Raw genomic sequence first — 19907 nt, forward strand, 5'->3', positions numbered from 1 at the left:
CAGCTGTCACAGTGCGTCTTTAAAAACCACAGAGCATAAATACATTGAAGATCTAAGCCAAAATATCATCCATCGTGGACAGTCTGATGATACACTCTTCTTGACACCATAATGGGTCTGGCCACTTTGATTTCTGTCTTCAAAAGGTGGCTGAGTGGGGGATCCAAAAGTTGGGGCTCGTCAAATATTCCAACAAGTCAGCAGGAACCTACAGCGGTGGGAACAAACGCAAACTGTCTACAGCAATTGCCCTCATCGGTTGTCCTCCTGTGATTTTCCTGGTGAGATACAGCATGTGTTTATATGCTGAATGTGGTGTGAATGAGCAAATCACAAGAGTCACAAATTTGATGACTTGTGACTTCACGTGTGCTTGAGCCTTCCCACTTGAAGATGCTTGATATTTCATCATTTCATTTAAAGATTAGAAGGTTATTTAAAAACTGTGCCACAAATTGATTATTTCTCTTCATTTCACAAATGGTCCAGCATTAACATACAGCAAGCATGAAGTGTGGGTGATTTTCTGTTATATATATGGGATTTCATGGTGCATTCATGTACACATCGTAAACATGCCCCTGTTCCCTGATTGGTTCTATTATTACAAAAATTCAGGAAAATGAAATGCATTTTTACTGAATTCAACTGAATATATGTTAAAGAAATTACAAATCATTGTGTTCTGTTTTTGTTTATGTTATACACAGCGTCCCAACTTTTTTTTGGCATCTGGGTTTGACATTGCTTGTGGACAAAAGGGGGGCTGTCTTTTCATGGGACACTTACCAGTCGTAATTCAATTCATTATTTTATTATTATTATTATTATTATTGTAAGACCAATTCCTTTAGCACACAGAACTGTATTTGCACTTATTCATCAGGGATGAAAACTGAGTGCAAAAGCTTTTTCCTCATTGATGGAAGATTAATAAAGGCCTCACTCAGAATACACTGCATCACATGCTTTCACTTAAGTGGCTTCGGTGTGCATTAGGAACTTGTGGCTGTGTTTATTATTATGTGGGACAGACTTTAATGACCTTAAATCACAGTGGACCTCTCCATAAGGGGGCTCACCGCAGTATGTGGTTATTGCCATAAAGCAGAAATGTTATTTGATATAAATACATTTTAATGCCAGTTCACGTTGTTAAAACTGCTGCCTTTCAGCTTTCACAAATGCAGTACTTTGCATGATTTGAAACAATCCATCAGATTATGCTGCTAATAACAATTTAGTCAGTAATCAGTCAAGTAATGAGTAATCCATAATAAATTACATTTACAAAATAATCTTTCCAACCGTGCCTGTTTTCTGGCTCAGTGCTTAGGCCTGTCGAGGCGCACCCTTCCAAACCCACTTATTTGCTCGCCTGAGCCAGTCTAGCCTTCTCTTTGAGGCAGTGGGAACATGTTGTCAGTGTCTGTGTCAGTTTTAGTGTTGTGTGCTAGCCCAGGGAGCCCGGGCGGACCTTGAGGCAGTGCCATGCAGGGTTTGCACAGGGACACATTGGGCACGTTGATGGAAATGCCCCTTGGGATTTGTAGGACTCGGCCAGTGAGGGAGAACCAGGCCTGGAATGAAACCAGCCAGTGGACTGAGTACTGTCACTCTCTAATCATGCATGGACAGACTAGCCCTGAGGAAAAGGAAACAGCAAGTCATTGAGTGTGTGTGTGTGTGTGTGTGTTGATTATCGAGAATGCTTCAGTATGTGTCTCAAGTGTGTATAAATGGGTATAATCAGACTTAACCCTTAAAAACGTCTGCGGTTTTTATACATTTTATTTATTTATTTATTTTTACCTTTTATTTGTTTATACACACATGGGTGACATGTTAAAGGAAAAACCATCAGGAACAGCTTTTGACAAGTCTCTTGACTTTTACTGGATGAATGGAACACAGTTTTTTATTCTTTATTTCACTTATCGATACTTAATGCATTTCTTCATTCATTCAGGTTTTTCCTTTGATCTTTGGTTAAATGATCTGTTAAATGTTTTGTTTTTGCTGTCAGTGCCATAGTAACCCATCCTACAATTTTTGAACAATGTGCTGAGTTGGAATATAATGAAAACAGTTTTAAAGAGGCTACCTTTATTGCAGGATGAACCAACCACTGGGATGGACCCCAAAGCCCGTCGCTTCCTGTGGGACTGCATCCTGAGTATAATCAAAGAGGGACGCTCCGTTATTCTCACATCACACAGGTGCACAGTCAGTCTTTATCTATTGATTTTCTCTGGTGGCTTCACCCACTAAGATTCAGTCCAAATATTTTGACTCTTCACCATTGAAAGCAGATCAACCAAATTGTCCATAAAATGAATTGGCACCATAAATATTGTAATTATAATTGATGGGAGTTATACTTGAAAGGCATCATTTCCCGTGCCACATTTAATAGTGCCAGCCAGAAACACACTGTCTGCTATGATGCTTTCATGAAGCGCAGGGTCATATTGACTGAACAGCGCTTTTTTTCTTCCACAATGAAAAGAGAAACTGTCAATATCAGTGCTGGAGTCTTTTCATTATCCAAGACTTCCTGGGGCAAAGCTGCTTTTCCCAACTTTTTCCTCTGTGGTGGTGGCCAATTTTGGACAGAAAAATTAAATGCCTCTCTGTGTTTTTTTTTTTTTGGTGTGTCGCTTAAAACTTGATGACCCAAGTCGATATGGAACATTTAGCAATGCACAAGTCTGTTCATTTCACCATTTCCCAAATTGCCTGGGTTTTGAATCGTTTCTCCTCCTGGCAGTGCACATGAATAATCTGTGCTGCTGTTTCCTTCGCAATGTATTATTCTTGTTACACGGGTTGCCTTCATGGAGAAATTAAAGCATTTGTTGTTGTCCCAGGCAATGTGTCTGAGCTGCATCCAATCGTCCATGGCATGACCAGGTGGTTGTGTTTTGTTAAGTGTGCAGATTCACCAGGTTTTACAAAGTCATAATCCTAATTGCACCATTCCTCAGAAAGGCTTCACAGGTTTTGTCTCAACCACAGATGACTCCTGCTCCAGCCCAACACCAAAAGAGAAAAAAATTAGATAATAAGAACTACAGATGGTCTCTTCCTCTCTCACTAATTACCAAATTTGTCATCCATTTAAGGTGTCAAAGTAGACATGTAAAAATGCTCGAAGCCAAACCTTAACTGTTAAATGAGAAGAAAAGCTTTCAGTAAAGCAGTAAAGATCTTTATCAGCAAAATACTGAGTTGACATGGTTTTAAAATTGTTTTATACTCTTTATAAAAAGCATCCGTGACCTGTGTTCTGGCCTTGAAACTTTAAACAGTTAAATGTGAAGGACGGGACATTACATTACAAAAAAGATCTCTAAAATAACCCCACTACACCAAAAAGGCTCAATGTGTAAGATGTTACATTTTATTTATCTGGTAAAATTTCTTCCTCTCTTGGCCCTTGTGTCTTTCAACAGTATGGAGGAGTGTGAAGCACTGTGCACACGCATGGCCATCATGGTAAACGGCCGCTTCAAGTGTTTAGGGAGCATCCAGCATCTGAAAAGCAGGTAAGGGTCCTTCTTTTACCACAGAGAGGGTCAGCCCTACGGTTGGAAAACATAAGCAAAAAAAAAAAAAAAAAAGCATCTTTGAAGCTCCTTGAAATGAGATTAAAGAAATCCCTGTCTCTCACTGAGCTTTTCTGTTATTTATAACGTTTAAATAATGGAAGACAGAGTATAATGCTAATAAAAGAAAATTATTTAAGTTTTTCAAGGAAGTAAAGGAAAGAATGTGTATGCTTCTTTTATAATTTATTGGTGCAGCAAAGAACTCCATAAGAGATACACAAAGAAGAACATAATTTATCAAAGAGTTTGCAGTACAAGTGGAACCTCACGCAAACTCCCCACAATGTTAGTATTATTAAACATCAAGATAATTTATTTGTTCTTGTACACAACAAAATGAAATTTTGTATGTATGTGTGTGTATGAAAAAAAAAGTATTTATACATATATGTATATGTACATATATATGTATGTAATATAGTTGGCATCTTCACATTAAAAATTCAACATCTGGGAAACACTGTCCAGCAACTTCTACTATACCAAGTATCACTGGCCAAGTAAACCCCTCCCTTCGTCCTGCTGGAGTCCTGCACTCTGTCGGCTCCCAGCGCAGTACCACCACGGAGTGACCCGAGATGCTGCGTCGGAGACTGGACTTTGTTTTTCTTTTAAGTGTAGGCTCATCAACATCATTCACCTTTATCTCAGGTTGACATTTATTTCTTTGCATACCCGTAAATTCTTTTTCCGCCATCCCTGTGCTAATGCACGCCATTAATAAGCTGTGCACATGTAGCTTAATGTGTTTTGTTATGTTGTCTCCATCTCGAAGACGACTTAGCAGTCGGCTCCTTCTCTCTGATATTCTTCTGACATTTCCCAAGGCCCGCACTTGTGCCCAAAGCCCTGCATGTAACAGTGAGGCCCATCCATTACCTTAGGTACAGTCTAGTGACATTACTACCACTCTATTGTGTGATCTTGTAAGAGGAAGGACACTCCACACACACACACACACACACACACACACAAGAGCTACATACACAGTAGTAATATGTGGTGGCAGTCACTGGGCGGAGAGAAAGATCAATACACCTGGGATGAGGGTTGGAGCACACCATTTTTAAAGTCATGCAGAGGATTAGGGGAAACGCCTGGAACAGCAAGGAGGGGGCAGCAGTGTCAAGGGTATTTCACGTGAAGAGTGTTAATGTCATATCATTGGCCGCTGTCTCGCTGTGGAGAGGGTAGAGGTAGATTGTTGACGGGGCTTGGAAAGGAGGGAGAATCAGGGAGTGTAAGAGCGATGTACCAATCAGTCCATCCCAGATGTTAGGATAATTGACAGATCCTCTGTGTCAATTACATCCTGTCTGTAGGGGGACCAGCAGGGTGGTGTAAATAATTTATGAACCACGCAGGAGGTATAGGATAGGTAAGAGTCACGGGAGCGAGGAGGTGAGGGGAGGGGAGGGGCAGCAAACAAGAGAGGAGAACACAGGGTTAACACGTGTCCTACTTCACTCAAACTGCTATCAGGTAAAAGAGAATTGCACTTCACAAGACAGTCAAGCGAGAGGAAGCCAGATAAGCATGACGTCGACACTGATTTTTGTGGCGCTTATTTTAGATCTCACACGGACAATTTACATGCAGCTGAAATGCTATCGCTCAGTTCTTGCCACGCAGTGAATAATTTCTAATTAAGTGTCCCTATCTCCGCCGCGCTTGGTGTAATTAATGTTTCATGAGGTGTGGGACCCTGTTAATGACTGAAAAGGCAATTAAGGACTGTCTTCTCTGTTTTCTTTTCTCGTCACTATCCTGCCACGTGTTTGTACTGCCATGTTGCCCCTACATACGCTCCCACCCCTGGTTTAGCGTGTAAGCCACCATCCTTTAAATTGTCATGAGCCTCATCAGTCCAGCTTGGAATGGTATTTTGTGTTTCATCAGACATCAGTGGTGGGAGGGGGGGTGGTGGTGATGGTTGGGCGGAGAGGCATGGCAATTGAGGCAGGTGGTGCACGCCATCGTCACATGGTGTGAGCAGCAGACCTGCAGTGCTGGGGCTGCCATTTCCTCCTGCCTGCCCCGCCACCCACCCCCAACATCTCCATCTCTTTCTCATCACATGCCCCTGGAAGGAGAGCGGAATCTTACCGCGAGGCCAGCTCTCACATTCTGACCCCCTATTGCACTCCCTCCCATCGCAGCCCTCGCTCTCACCATCGCCTCCTCTCTTTCAAAAACCTCTCGCCATATTACCCTTATTTATTCCTCCTTCTGCTACTCTCAGGTGGCAGGACTTCCAAGCCAGCCATCTATGTGCTTGTTAGTGCTGCCCCCTTTAGTTCAGCAGAGACCCTGTCTTTATCACCGGGATGCCCTTCTGCTGCTTTAACAACCCCTCCTCTGTGTATCAATCAAGCCCCAAATGAGCCAAAATGGCCCATTTAAACTGCTAGAGAGGTGGTCAGCATGTGAAGATTTCATTTGGGCAGTGGATTCTGAGCTGTTGGGCGGCCATTTTAAGAAGTCTCTTCTTCATTATGTTCGCTCCACGGCCGTTAAAAAAACATCCTCCTTCCCTGTCCTGATACTGAGACACTCGAATCAATCACACTTCTAGGAATTTATGAAACGCTGATGGGGAAGGGGAAAAATAAATAAGTAAAAAAAAAAAAAAAAAAAAAAAATGCAAGAGGCTGTAAATAGTGCTTTAGCGCAGCAGTGTGCTGGTATGAAAGCTCCCAGGTGTTAAGTAAACCCAAATGAAGTGGAGGAACCAATAAAAGCAGCTTCAAAGCTCCCCTATAATCTTGTCAGTTAGGAAGGACACCCACTAGCCGATGCAGGATTTCTCACTGATTGATATCATTCATATCCCCTCTTCATAGAGTACCTGCTGTAAGTACACACCACGGCCAGGAGTCTTATTTTCTCCTTGCTTAAAGCACGTTGTGATATAAAAGTGAGGGGTAAAGTGCCTTTAATGCATTAAGGTAATGTGGTGTGGGCGCTGGAGAGTTTTTACAAGAGTGACGTCTAAAAGTTTGGATCAGTCCCCTGAAGTTGACGTTGAGAACTCTAATAAACTCCTTCCCACGCACTCAGCATCAGCTTTGCAGGTGTGCCATTAACTAAACAGTTTACGGCTTTTAAGTGCATGTCACTGGCGGAGATGGATGACAAAATAATTCTCTTTACAGTTTACAACACATCAGCTACGTAGGTGTAATTAAGACTGAACAGTGACAAGCACAGATGAAGTACTGTATCTGTACAGTTCGTATCTGAGAGCTGTCTGCATTCAGATTCACCCTTTTTTAGTTTGTGAGGATCTTAATTAATACGGGCTTTTGGTCCTTTTACAGACGTTGGTTTTATCAGCTTATTTTTTTGTGCTCACAAGCAAAGCAAGCATCTGCATCTACATTTGATCTTTCAAGGTCTGCAGAAACTTCTGCATGGCTCTCGATATTTTATTACGACCTTGTTGAACTATGCATGTGTGAATATCCCATAGTAATAATCTTTATAAGCCAGATGATGGCCTTCATGTGAGATTACTTTTGCAGCACAGTTTTTCATGCGTACGCCTTGTAAATATGTCTTCACATAGAGCCAGACTGTCACCACTAATCACTGAAAACTGTTTGTAAGGATACAATAACAGTAATCCAATCATCATCCAATCACTACCTTCTTTTTGAAGCATGTCATGTTGGACCTTGAGTTAAGAGTAATTGGTCAAACTAGTATTCTCCAAGTTTTGGATGAACTTAATGCACTTTCCAGTCCAATGATAATTAATAATTAGCAAAGCCCCGTGTTGTTTGTACCGTGTGCTCTGTTAGCACATACTCAAGGATGCACAAGAACACATGCTTGCGCAGACAACAGGAGAGATATTGAACTGACATGAACTGACAACACTAAACCTATGTTTAACCAATGCCAATAGGTAACCAATAGGTGTATGAAAAATACATCATCAGCTAAGTCATCACAAGTATTCAACATTTAGGTTGCATGAGAGATAAAATAATTCTTCAGTCGATTAAGTTTTGTCCTCAAACTGTCAATACATAGGATTGAGAGGACAAAATATGAGCCAGATCAGGGAGTTTATCACCAATCAGGCAGAAGGTGAGGAAGAACTCTACCATGGAACTGTGAAAGAGTGTCATGAGTTCACACTCCAAACCAATTGAGCTACCAGAGGAAGTGCCACTGTGTTCTCAATGAATGTCTCATTATCTGTCGGCTAATTATGAATAATGTACTGAGAAATGCAGCAATGTGCCCAAAAAATGGAAGACGACAGAAGGAGAAAATTGGTCACAAGAATGGATATAAACAAAGCATGCTCTAAAATATAGTTTAGCTGGACAAAGTTTATTTATGAGTCCCTCCATCCATTAATCCCTCTGTCCTTTCATTTATCCCTCTGTCCTGATACTGTGCCTGGAGCTCTGTTAGCTCCCCCTCCAGGAACTTTTTTTTGGATGACTTCCTGCCTGATCAAAGCACCAGACCACCTAAGCCACACTGTGACCTCTTGCCCCAGGTCTGCCACACCCCCTGCGGACACAAATACAAGGTTCGGCGGTGGTGAGGGTGACCTTTGTAGACTCCCTCAGATGAAGGAAGGCAGCAAAATTATTTTCTGCCTGTCATGCCCTTATCTGTGTGTCTGGCTCTTGTTTGTTTTAAATTACATGGAAGAACGACTTTCTAGCGGACCACAGTTGAGGAGGGGATTGCAGCAGAATAATGAAAATGAAGAAGCGGCACAGACATTACAGAGTCTCTGCCATGCTGTGTTGAGCTGCTGTATCATATCTCCAATGGTAAAATATTATGAACGGATTAGTTGTGACAATGTGGTGCAGTCATGACTTAAAACATAATCCATTCATTACTTTCTCTAAGGCTGTATTCAACGCCAAATTGCAAAGATCTGGCTTTTCAGCTTTTAAATCACCAGTTAAAAGCTAATTAATTGTTGCATGCAACGCTATTGTTATGAACTGACGATGTAGTGCAGGCTCTGTTTAAACACATCCCAACCTACCTTTCCTTCCACAGGCAGAGTTTATTTGAGGAGAGCCAAGACCGACAGTGTATCAAAGATGAAAGAACTTGTTTTGTTGTGAATACAGAGGCAGAGTAAAAATGATGAATATGAAAGAAAGATATTTTCCCCAAAGTTCTGCCTGAAGCTCCCGTGTAGCTGCAGAAAGAAAGGAAATAAATATAAGGTCGTCAGGGAGAAAGACCTAGGAGGGGCTAATTGATAAGCTCTTTTACTGTCACTGACAAGCAGCATTTCATTACCCACGTATGCCTCAAACCCTTTCGCCAAACCCTTTGGCCACACTGCTTCCTGGTCTTATTGGATTTTTGCAAAAATGTCTTTGCATCTTGGCCGAGCTTGGACGTCTTTGGACAAAGCACATTTCCTGAGCCGGCAGCTATATTAAACTCAAAGAGATTATGTTCATAGTCTTGATTGGATGATGAATTGAGCTTGATATGTGGCGATGGCTGTGATGTTGTGGCGGTGTTGTCTGATTATAGACTGTGTAGCCTGTTGCATCTTCCAAAAAAACAAAAAAAACAAAAAACCCTCAAAAATATATCTTTTTGCAATGACAGATCTGGCTTCTGGCTACTTTTAAAATAAAATATTTGCTTTACTCACTGACAGTAGTGCTTTGTGTGTGCAAATCAAAGCATATTTTCAAGGGAGGATTGGACGCTCCATACAGGTATTGTGTCTGTACATTTCATGCAAACAGCTTAGAACAACTCACGGCATGTTGTGACATACTGCAGTTATGTCTGTTGGTGTCAGCACGGCCAGAGTGATAACATTTGACATCATGTGAGATAGATTCATAGTTGCAATCTTTTGGGCCGAGCACCTGGCCAAGGTGGATGTGCATGTGTTTCCACACTGGTTGCATTACACATTCAGTTTTATTCATGAACTTTTTATACCGAAAACAGCCAAATGAATACCCGTGCATGCTTTCAGATTTTTTTCAGACTTTCAAAGATGAATCATAATCATGTTATGATCAAATATAGTCATGAAAATAAGAAATGTCAATACTAACTGAAGGGAGCTTCTTAAATAAGGGCAAAATGTTGCTCCCATGGTATAATTTGTTTTGTATGATGTTGCCAGAGTCGCTATTCCCTTGGTCATTATGATCCCTATTTTCATTTGCACTTTGAGCTAATGAAGCCAAGCATACTCAATGAACATCCAGCAAAAGGAACAGTATTTCATTGCAAGGTTGAGAGGCGCTCAGGTCAGTGTAATATGAGTATAATTTGGTATGGTTGAAGGGTTGTCTAAAGGGCAGTTGCTTAATTAAGCGCTAACATGCTGTTACTTGCAGGGCACCCATAGTTGTAGCCACATGATGTGTACTACATAATATGTCTTTCATGGTGATGCTTTTGATCACCCGCGGTGCTCAGCCCCTGAGGAGATCACAGTGTAGGCACAGTTCTCAGATCCTCCCTATGGAGTCGTTTTGACGCAGATGTGGTTGTGGCAGGATAGCATGCAACCCGATCTGTTGCATCATAACATAAAATAGTCTGATACTTGTTATACATTGTTGTCCTTTTAATGTGTCGCTTTATTTCTTCCTTAGGTTACAGCATAATTAAATGTGTATTTATTTAGCTATACATTGCTGTTTTTGTTTTCGAACATTTCCTTCACTGTGGTATCAGACAGTATTGCTAAGAAATGTCAAAATTTATCCAGAACTCCCCAATTTCCTCACCTCAGTCTTAGACAGAACCGGTTGTAGATTGCATGGCAGGTGCCAGAGGTCATGGGGTATGGTTATAATGATGTAGCTGCTGATTGGTTCAGGTGCCAGTTCCTGCACATGTGAATGTTCTCCTGAGGTCTGATCACAAGATTTTCCATTTTGTCCAATCATAATGCAAAAAAAAAAGAAAACAAAACAAAATCAGCCTTAGGGTGGTGCCTTGGCATGGTGAGATTCTAAAAGTAGCATTAAAAAGACACTTAGGCTATGTATTCTTAATGAAAATGGGTATAAATGAGGATTCCCACGTACAATTTATGCACAGTTTCACTGTTGTTGCACTGTGGCTCTCCAGCTACAAGCGCTCATGTTTTAACTAAAGGGACTCTGCTAGCCATGGAGTCATTCATTGTGCATCTCAGTGCCGGCACAGAGCTTCACTTCCTCTCTCACTCCCTTTGGGATCATGTTGGCCTGCAGTTTATTCACCATATCTCTAATTGCCACTAAGGGAGCCTCTGACTCTCGTTGCATGTAGTGCTGTACTAGCCCACAACGGACATTTCCATGAGTAAATCCAACATTAGGGAATTAATTAGGCTGAAAACAATGGGTCATAAGAGTGCTAACGACAAAATAACAAGGCACAGAGTCTTATTTGGTGCTCACCAGACGTAGCATACAACCAGTAAGATGCAGAATGCTAATTAGCTTTAGTGCTTAGCTATGGCTCATTTTCATCTGTGACAGTATTTTATGTCCAGGATATTGTTCATGTTGTAAAGTTTTACTCGGAGAGCATGTTGGCATATTTTCACATTCCTGGCTGTTCAGTTACACAAGTGCTCAGTATGTACTGTGTATGTATGATATACTATGAATGTGGGTGTTTTTCTTAAAGGCTTCTTAAACGATGTTAGAGATGTTATGTTCGTATTTATTATTTAAAGCAGCAATACTTGATGTTTTTTTTTTTTTTCCCCCAGCTGAGAGCTGCGGATCAAGCTACATACACAATTTTGACATATTATCACCTTATCATTGTTACCAGACAGTCACCTGTTTGCTTATCCAGAAGACTCTGAGCAACAATAATTAACAAAGATTTGTAGTTGTTTTCCTGGCGGCTCGTCAAATGTAAATTAAGTAATCCAACTACTTTTAGATCTGTTTTGGTCTCCACCGACTTCTGAGGGGTTTCTCTGACTCTTTAGCTCCTAAATCTCGAATGTGCTCTTCAGCTGGTGGCTGACTTCGTCGGCCTACTGGTTCATTCAGGTCAGGGTTGATGAGAGCACAGCACGCCGTCTGCCTGTGTTTAGTGACATCGCACAATTTTTCGGTCATCATTTTATCCATCAGCTAGCAACGTTGATGAGCTGGTGAAGTCATGTTGCTTTTGCTCTCAGCTGCTCGTGGCTCACCTGCTCCTCCAGCTCACCACATTAAGCAACACTGAAATGATGGCAAATATGAGACCAATTATATTTTTCCATCTGTTTTTGCTGCTTGCCTCACCCCATGCTGTGGCCACAGGAAAGGAGGCTTCATTATTTAGATGAACCAGCCTTGAGCAAATTGCCGCTGGCATGCTGGTTTGCAGTTCATTGTTTCTGTGCTGAACACTTGTCCTCTTGTTTCTAGGTTTGGTGATGGTTACACAGTGATTGTAAGGGTTGGTGGTTCTCCTCCTGCGTTGACACCAGTCGAGGACTTCGTCCAGCGGACCTTCCCTGGAAGCGTCCTGAAGGAGAAGCATCACAACACACTGCAATATCAGTTCCCATACGCACAAGGAGCTTTGGCCAGCATTTTTGGCCAGTTCACCAGCCATCGGCAACAGCTGGGTATAGAAGACTACTCCGTGTCTCAGACTACACTGGATCAGGTAAGGCCCAAATCGGATAATTTACTTTTTTTTTTCTCCTTACAAGTCTTACGTTCTTCTGAACTATAGTGCAGTTTCGTTTCATTTCAGCACTGTTATGTGTGAGAGAAAAATGCAAGAATAAACCACAGTCACAAGAGGCATGTAAGAATAAAGAAGTGCGCTCATTATTTACTATTGTAAAGCATGTATGTGCTGTGGTTTAATGAAATGAGTCTAACAGTAGACTTTTAGATCGTCCGCCCTGAGCTGTCACATGTTGGTAAGAGACAGTATTTGTCATGTACACATTCAGGATATAAAAAGCTACATTGCTGCTATGGTTTCAAGACTACTACTTTATGAGACTTTCGAAAATTGTTTCGCCTGATATTTGTTTTTAAACATTTTATTTTCAGTTTTGACATCTTTCACATGAATCCAAAACAGGCTTCTTAAAACACTGAGTATCTCATTTGTCTCAGTCAAAAAAATAAAAATAGTTAAATGACATGTTGAGACCTTGCCAGCTGTTGAAAACATGCTGGGGAAAAACAGCAGACCCCAGGTCAGCATTTTCCCTGTATCAATTGAACCCTAATGTTTTTTTTTTGTATTTCTGCAGGCATATATACTGATCAATATTCCATAGTATCAATCCCCAAGGTAAAGGTGGAACTGAATGAACTGAAATCTCTTTACCGCCACCCATTGTTACCTCTGTAGATAGCCAGCTACACTTTTATTCCAATCTCTGTCTTCATCTCTGCCTTCAGAAATTGCAGCAATATATTTGCAAATCAGGAAGGAGGAAGACTGCTAACAAACATCTCTCCAACCAGAGAACCCATGCTCTTTTGAGTTGTGCGCAATCCCAGCTGTGGCTATGCATTGGCAAAAGAGGTTTCTAAGAGCACCTAGGGCAAAAAGCTACAAAAGCAATTACACAAAGGCTCCATAATGTATGAAATGTCTCCCCTTTATATTTATCCAAGCCACAGATTTTCCTTTATTCAAATTAAGTTTTATTAATGCTGGAGTTCAGAATGCCTGTGTCTATTTGGGTAGATTATTCTGTAAATTAAAAAAAAAAAAAAAAAACGTGGAGTTGAACGTGGAAATGGAGATGTTTAAGAATAACTTGTGTGATTATTCTTCAGTTGTAGCTGGTGTTAGCTTATACAGTCGCAGCGGATGCACAATTTGACTCCAAATTTAACTTCACAAAATATCTGGGGCCTTGTTCTGTCATGCTACTGAAATTCTGTGGAGTACCAGCTCAGTTTAACAGATTATTAGGTCATCAGTCAATGCATTCAGCATTTTAAGTGCTCTCAGTTAATGCTATTCTACGCAGTCCAGGATAAGATTTAAAGATTTATCATTGCCAACAAATTGTCCTCTCCCATTTAAGCTGTCAGGCTGACCAATGAAGACTACAGTTTTTGTAGCCAAGATAATTCAGCTGTAAGATCTCAGTATTGATGAAGATTCTGGACTGTGTTTTTATATGTTTTTATCTGTATATAAAGCTTCCCCATCCCGTGCCTTTTTTTATTCCAGCTGAAGTGCACTAGATAGACCCCCTGATTGGTGAGATAAAGTGAGCCCTGCATGTTACAATGTTACGGACTGGCTTCACCTTGTGTTTTCCAAATGGCCCCAGGGACCCGATGCAATCAGGCACTCACACAGGAGAGTGTGAGTGTGTCTGGTCTTGCAAGCCCGCCATTAGCTCAGCAGCAGATGACCAGGTGGGAGGTGAAAATGCCCTCTGAGTGGTCCAGAAAGGTCATCGGTACACTCCACGATGGGCGGGGGGGGGGGAGTGCCTCTTTCTAGATTAAAAAAAAAAAAAAAAACTCCAGAGAGAGAGATGGGATTTAGCCGTCAGTCGATTCGTTTGTACTGTTGTATTTAAATGAAATTATGTGATATGAAGAATACCACAGGGATGTTAAGTATTTCATTATCAACACAATCCCCTTGTGGATAACCCCTTCAAGATAAAACCATCTTTTGCAACATTATTTAAGTGAAATCGGCCCTTTAGGGGGCAATTAGCCGACCGCTGTGACAGGAATGGGAGTTATGAAAAGCTTACTGTAGTTTGCATTCGGATTTGGTTTCTCCTGAATGGATTTTAAGACTTCACACATCACTGATGTCTAGCTCTTCTATTACCTCCAATCTTGTCTAATTTCTATTTTGATTTTTTTTGTCAGCTTGCCCCACATTCTGTACAGGTCAATATTTACCAGATCAGAGGCAGTAAATAAATCATACTTGGACCAGGAGGTCATAGTATTAAAACACAGATTGGAGGACTGGAGAACCTGTGGAGACCCAGACTGTCACCTTTCAGCTGGTGATTTATAGAGAGGAGCCATGACCTATAGTATAACACTCGACTTGCATTTCAATTAATATTGATCCACACAGCCTGGAGCTCAGGCACTAACGCCGAGGGCCAAGACAGTGAAGAGCAGATGGAACATTTGAAAAGGAAAATGTGACTTTCTCAACTGTCATTTTGAAGCAGATTGTGTTGTAGGAGTGTTGAGGGTTTGCTAAACTGTGCGTAGACAGCATTCTACATTTAATCTATGTCGTGACTGCACAGCTGAAGCAGATGACCTTTTAATTTCTTTAATATATGTAGTCTTAATGATCATTTACACTTTTTTGCATTCCTATGTGTATAACAATATAATAATTCCAAGTTGTTTGCTTTTCTGGCTACAGAACTGTACTATTTTTATTCCTTTCTGCCATCAGAACATAACATGCTCTCACACTGTGTGACTATTCTATAGGTAATTTACTGTCTCGCCTGTTACCTCTTAATAATAGTGAAAATAGATATTATTATCCATGCCTGAATAATACATTTTCCAAGTGAATGAATTATAAAAAAAAAATCTATTATTTATGGGTAATGATGCTTACAAACCAAAGTTAATGTCTGTGAAAGCTTTAATAATTTCTCAAGGCAATTTATAGTATGATTCAGTTGCAACTTTTAAAAAGTAGTTGATATTTTTTTTTTTAACAATGGGTGATATAATGATGTCCAACATGGAAAGAGTTGCTTTTATTGACAAAACCACCTGGGATGATTTCCTTTAGCATCTTTAAGCTAACTGTTTTGTGGCTGAGTGACTGTTTCAGTTGGCTGTCACTGCCAAGTGGTCCTACATGGTTTAAATTCTCTTTTGGCGTCGTCCAGTCTTCCTTCGTTATGATTTCACACACTCTAAAAGGCAATATTTTCTACACATCCCATGTCCACACCTGGTCACTTCCCATCACCACAGCCTTCCCCTACAAATCCTACTAGCTCCCCCTTGTGGTTAGGTGGAATTCCTGCTACTTTGCCCCTCTTTGTTTCTGCTTCCACCAGTCAGAATCACAGAACAGCACTCACCGTCCTTGTTGTGGTCCGGATTGCCATGGTGCTTGAGTGCTCTGTCCCGCTGCAAGCACCCATTCTTTCTGTGCTGATGACGACAGTGTGGCCTCCTCAGTCTAAATGTGCCTGATTAATGCAGCCAACAAGGCTCACATACGAAATGACTTGTTAATGGGAAAACTGGCTTTTTCTGTCCTCTGCCCACCAGTGTTAAGCCACTGACCAGAGCTTATCTTTACATGTTAGTGCACTGAGGTCTGTAGTTTCATCTGTTGAAGCAGAGCTGCTTACACATGCCTTTATTTCATTTTGATAGCGTGCAGGCAATCTATAATAACACCACAAGCAAACTCACTAGCTCACGCAGAAAGCCTCACATCACCCCTGTACTACAGTCTTTTCATTGGCTCCCTGTCGCTTATCTGATTCAGTTTAAAATTCTCACTCTCACTTACAGTTTTTGTTGCACAGTCAGGCTCCTGCGTATGTGCCTGAACTAGTTCACCCATACTCATCAGCTCGCTCTCTTAGGTCAGACACGCCAAATTTGCGGTCTGTCCCAGTCACCCGACTTAAGAGGCACAATGAACGAGCTATTGAGGCTGTAGCATCTAGACTATGAAATGCCCTGCCCGCACCCTTACAGTCTGCTGATTCTGTGGTTTCTTTTAAAAGCAGCTGAACTCATACCTGTTTCGACAGGCTTTTGAGTAACTTGCAATGTGCCAGGCCAGCATTTCACTGACTGTGTGTTGTGATGCCCTTCTGAAGCACTCTGTGACTCGCTATAGAAATAAATTTTATTTGCTTTAATTTTACTCAAAGAGCTAGATATCACCAAAAGTGAATATTGGACAAAATGAATGATAACTTGCATCAGGTGTGTAAAAAGACAGCTGTTATTATGCTGCAATTATGTCTGATGTTTGCTAATATGTCTAACATACAGTTAAACTAAAGTTGTATTTACACTTTGTTTCACTGCTCCAAATTTTACATAAATCTTATTATCCCAGTTTTAAATTTTAATAGCTTTCATTCCTAATAGGCCTATGAAGCCTCATAACCTTTAATTTGATTAGAAAGAATGATTTAACGTGTATATTTTCCCATATTATTTATTTCTAATTCCAGTTGTTTTGTGCACTCTCAGCCTGACAGACTAAAGCAGGATCTTCCACTGCTAAAGAACAAGCCAGAGTTGATGTGGCATCATAGTAGAACATGAACATGTGGATGACCTGTGAAAGCAGACTGCTATTTTACATTCTGCAAGGACTCCTTTTATATACAGGAGGGGTTAATTGGGTGACTCACCTCCTTCCCTCAGTCTGTTCTGCCTCAACGGACATCAGATAAACACCCAAATGTAGCCTCTGTAATGTGATTAATGCCTGTGTCCATCTGTCATTAAGAAAATGTCGCTCACCTGCACTGTTGCATGACGTTCAGGTCATGAATGGGTGGTCGGCTAAACACAGACGGCGTGCATTATGTCATCACAAAGCAGCATGGTCACTTCAGTCAGTAAAGCTATAAACTGCACTGTTGAAGCACTTTTTTAAATTATCCAAGGATTTTTACAAAAAAGTTGAATACAAACAGAACTTAGAAATCCTATTGCAAAATTATACAGCCTTGGCTATGAATATAAAATGCTGTGCATGCCTCAGCACATCAAACCAATATCTGCCAGTGGCAGGGTCAGAGGCCAGGAGAGATGGGCACAGGGTGTAGCTGTTGCTACTGTCATTCTTTCTCTCTTATTCATTCTGCCCTGATAAGATGCCTTGACAACTGTGACCTTGATACACACTGCTGATGGTCTGACATCACGCACACACACACAAGCATGCTTCAGCCCTGGGCGTTCTACAGGCGTAGCTCGCTCCTCAGTTAGAATGTAGCCTGCTGTTGTGCTTTTTCTACACCTAACTGGCCACCAGCTCCATGAGCTCCGAGGTCAGGAAACTTTACATATGTAGGTAGCAAAGTCCAGTAAAATGATGGCTGGAACCAAAAGTGTTACTAGCTTGAATAAGGAATGTTTCTTTGGAAATCCAGTATATGAAGTAGGAAAAGCCTTTTTGTTTTAACCTTGGATTGAACAAAGAAGAAAGGAATTACCACGTGTTCCTGGAAGCAGAAGAATTTCATCTTCGCAAAATCCAGTTTAAACAGTTTCTCTCCTTTGTTTAAACGGGTGAAAGAGCAGAATGTGCCTCAGTTCATTATAGCAACCAAAATGCCCTCGAGCAAGGCAGTCAACCCTCAACTTGCTTCAGCTTTTCTGCTGCTCTAAAGCTGACAAATACGACAGGACTGTGTTTGCACTGAGTTGCTTCAACAGGGTTTAAGAAATTGGTATTTGTACTCAATCAATTTATCTTGGAGAAAGAATAAAAGAAAAATTTAGGAAATGTGGTAGCATTGTAGGTTTTCTGAATTGAGTAGAACCATAAAATAAAGATTATTAGGACAGATCAGTATAAAGATCAGTATGTAAAATAATAACACCTTCACCAATGTACTCAAGTTGTACTTCCATAAAACTGCACTAGAGTCAAACTGAATTAAATCATAAGATTCCTATCAAAGTAGTTTTACATTTTTTGAAATATGCTTATTTATTATTCACTTTCTTGCAGAAGATTGATGTCATTTCTCATATTTGTTTGTTTGGGAAGGGAGCGAATTAGCCTAGCTCAGCATTAAAACTGGAAACAGGAGTCACATGGTTATCAATGTATTTTAAGCTTGCTTTCATTATACAGGTAATGTAAGAATGACATGGAGCTAAAGCTACCAAAGGCAAAAGATCTTACACAATAGCAAAAAAGTAAATACATGAGAGTAAACGGCAGACCTCCTCCATGTGTTCAAAAATGGAATGTTAATGTTACAAAGAGTTTTTCTATTTGTCATTGATATTAAATTTTAAGGGTGCTGTTTATATAAACTGGCTGACAAAAGCTGACAGGGTATATCTTATCTGAGCTTCTCAAAAACAAAAGTGCAAGAGGACACTGTTGTTTATTTCTGTTCATTTATGCTGTGTCCCATGTGTTTACTATCGATATAATTTTATTTATTGGTATGTCAAAGTAATTTCTGATGGAACTGGTCCCTTTTTTTTTTCCATTGATATTCTTAATACAATCTAGTATTTCACATATTCTTTTATAGTCCTACAGCCACTGAAAGTGGTTTAATGAAAAAGCAATGCTCTTATCATTTTATGTGACCCTTTTTGTTGCTTTTTTTTTCTGCACAGTAAAAGTCTTTATGTAGCTTTACCACATCAGACAGCTAATGCTAAGACAAAAAAAAAACAAGCCCGGTCTCCAGCGAAGTTTACAGCACAATGAAATACACACAGCTTTTTATGGACACCATAGGATTGCTTTCTTCTGACATTAAATGGGCATCACAGAGAGAAGAATGATTGTTTTATTCGCTTTCTCAGCTGGTCAAAGATGTCAAACTGACATTCACTGTGTGAGCCTAGACGCTTACTTGATGCTTCATAGCCCTTGTCTGGCAGCTCATTCACTAGCACCCCATAGTCGGTACCACTGTTTCTGTTTGTTTTAGAGGTAGAGGGAGGGGGAGAGCAAAAATGAGATTGGTCGAGAATATCCACAGGCCCTTTAGTTTGTATTATAATTTTTCTATCTTGCATTTGCCTTTAAGTACCTTCTTCTCTTCATTGATATTCCAGGTCTTTGTGAATTTTGCAAGGCACCAGCATGCGGAGAACGACTCTCGGGCCTACGAAAACCCAGTGGACACCTCGGATGAGCTACCGTTGCGTTCTGTGAAGACCTCACAAGAAGCAGAGATGGCATAGGAAAAAAGGGAAAGCGTAACACATTGCACTTAGAGTGAACCGGCAATCTACCTCAAACAAGTTTGAATGAGTGTGATTTGTACCAGAATGATGGGTCCACAAACAAAACCAAGTGCAATTTTTGACTTTAATCACCATGTTTTTCTTAGGCTAGCCTCCCAAACTTTCTGCACTTCCTTGTTCAGTCCCAGTGCAAACCAGTGACCAGTGTTGGTCAAAAACAGCTTAACCATCTTAACCCTATTGAACTAGAATTCAAAGAATAAATTTAAAATTAAATGACGAGATGCCGAGTTCAAGTGAGTTTACACTGCAAATGTCTGATCAGCACAAGAATATTTCAGTTAAGAATAAGTAGATTCACTAGAATTAGGAAATTTTTTAAAAAATCAATTTAAATTTGAAAAGGAAATATTCTGAT

At 40.6% G+C, this 19907-nt stretch overlaps 1 protein-coding gene across 5 annotated transcripts in view; it reads left to right on the plus strand.

Moving 5' to 3' along the window:
* The window catches only part of LOC124054208 (phospholipid-transporting ATPase ABCA1-like), a 131361-nt gene extending 111564 nt beyond the window's left edge, over nt 1-19797 (plus strand). For all 5 annotated transcript variants that reach the window (XM_046379899.1, XM_046379901.1, XM_046379897.1 and 2 more), the window contains 5 exons: nt 147-281; nt 2116-2219; nt 3456-3548; nt 12002-12245; nt 19358-19797. In XM_046379899.1, coding sequence (XP_046235855.1) covers nt 147-281; nt 2116-2219; nt 3456-3548; nt 12002-12245; nt 19358-19486 — 705 coding nt within the window. In that variant the 3' untranslated portion in view covers nt 19487-19797. The remainder of the gene's footprint in view (nt 1-146; nt 282-2115; nt 2220-3455; nt 3549-12001; nt 12246-19357) is intronic.
* Nucleotides 19798-19907: the final 110 nt, after the last annotated feature.

The sequence above is a fragment of the Scatophagus argus genome, chromosome 23 (genome assembly GCF_020382885.2).
Source record: "Scatophagus argus isolate fScaArg1 chromosome 23, fScaArg1.pri, whole genome shotgun sequence".
In the NCBI taxonomy this organism is placed as follows: Eukaryota; Metazoa; Chordata; class Actinopteri; family Scatophagidae; genus Scatophagus; species Scatophagus argus.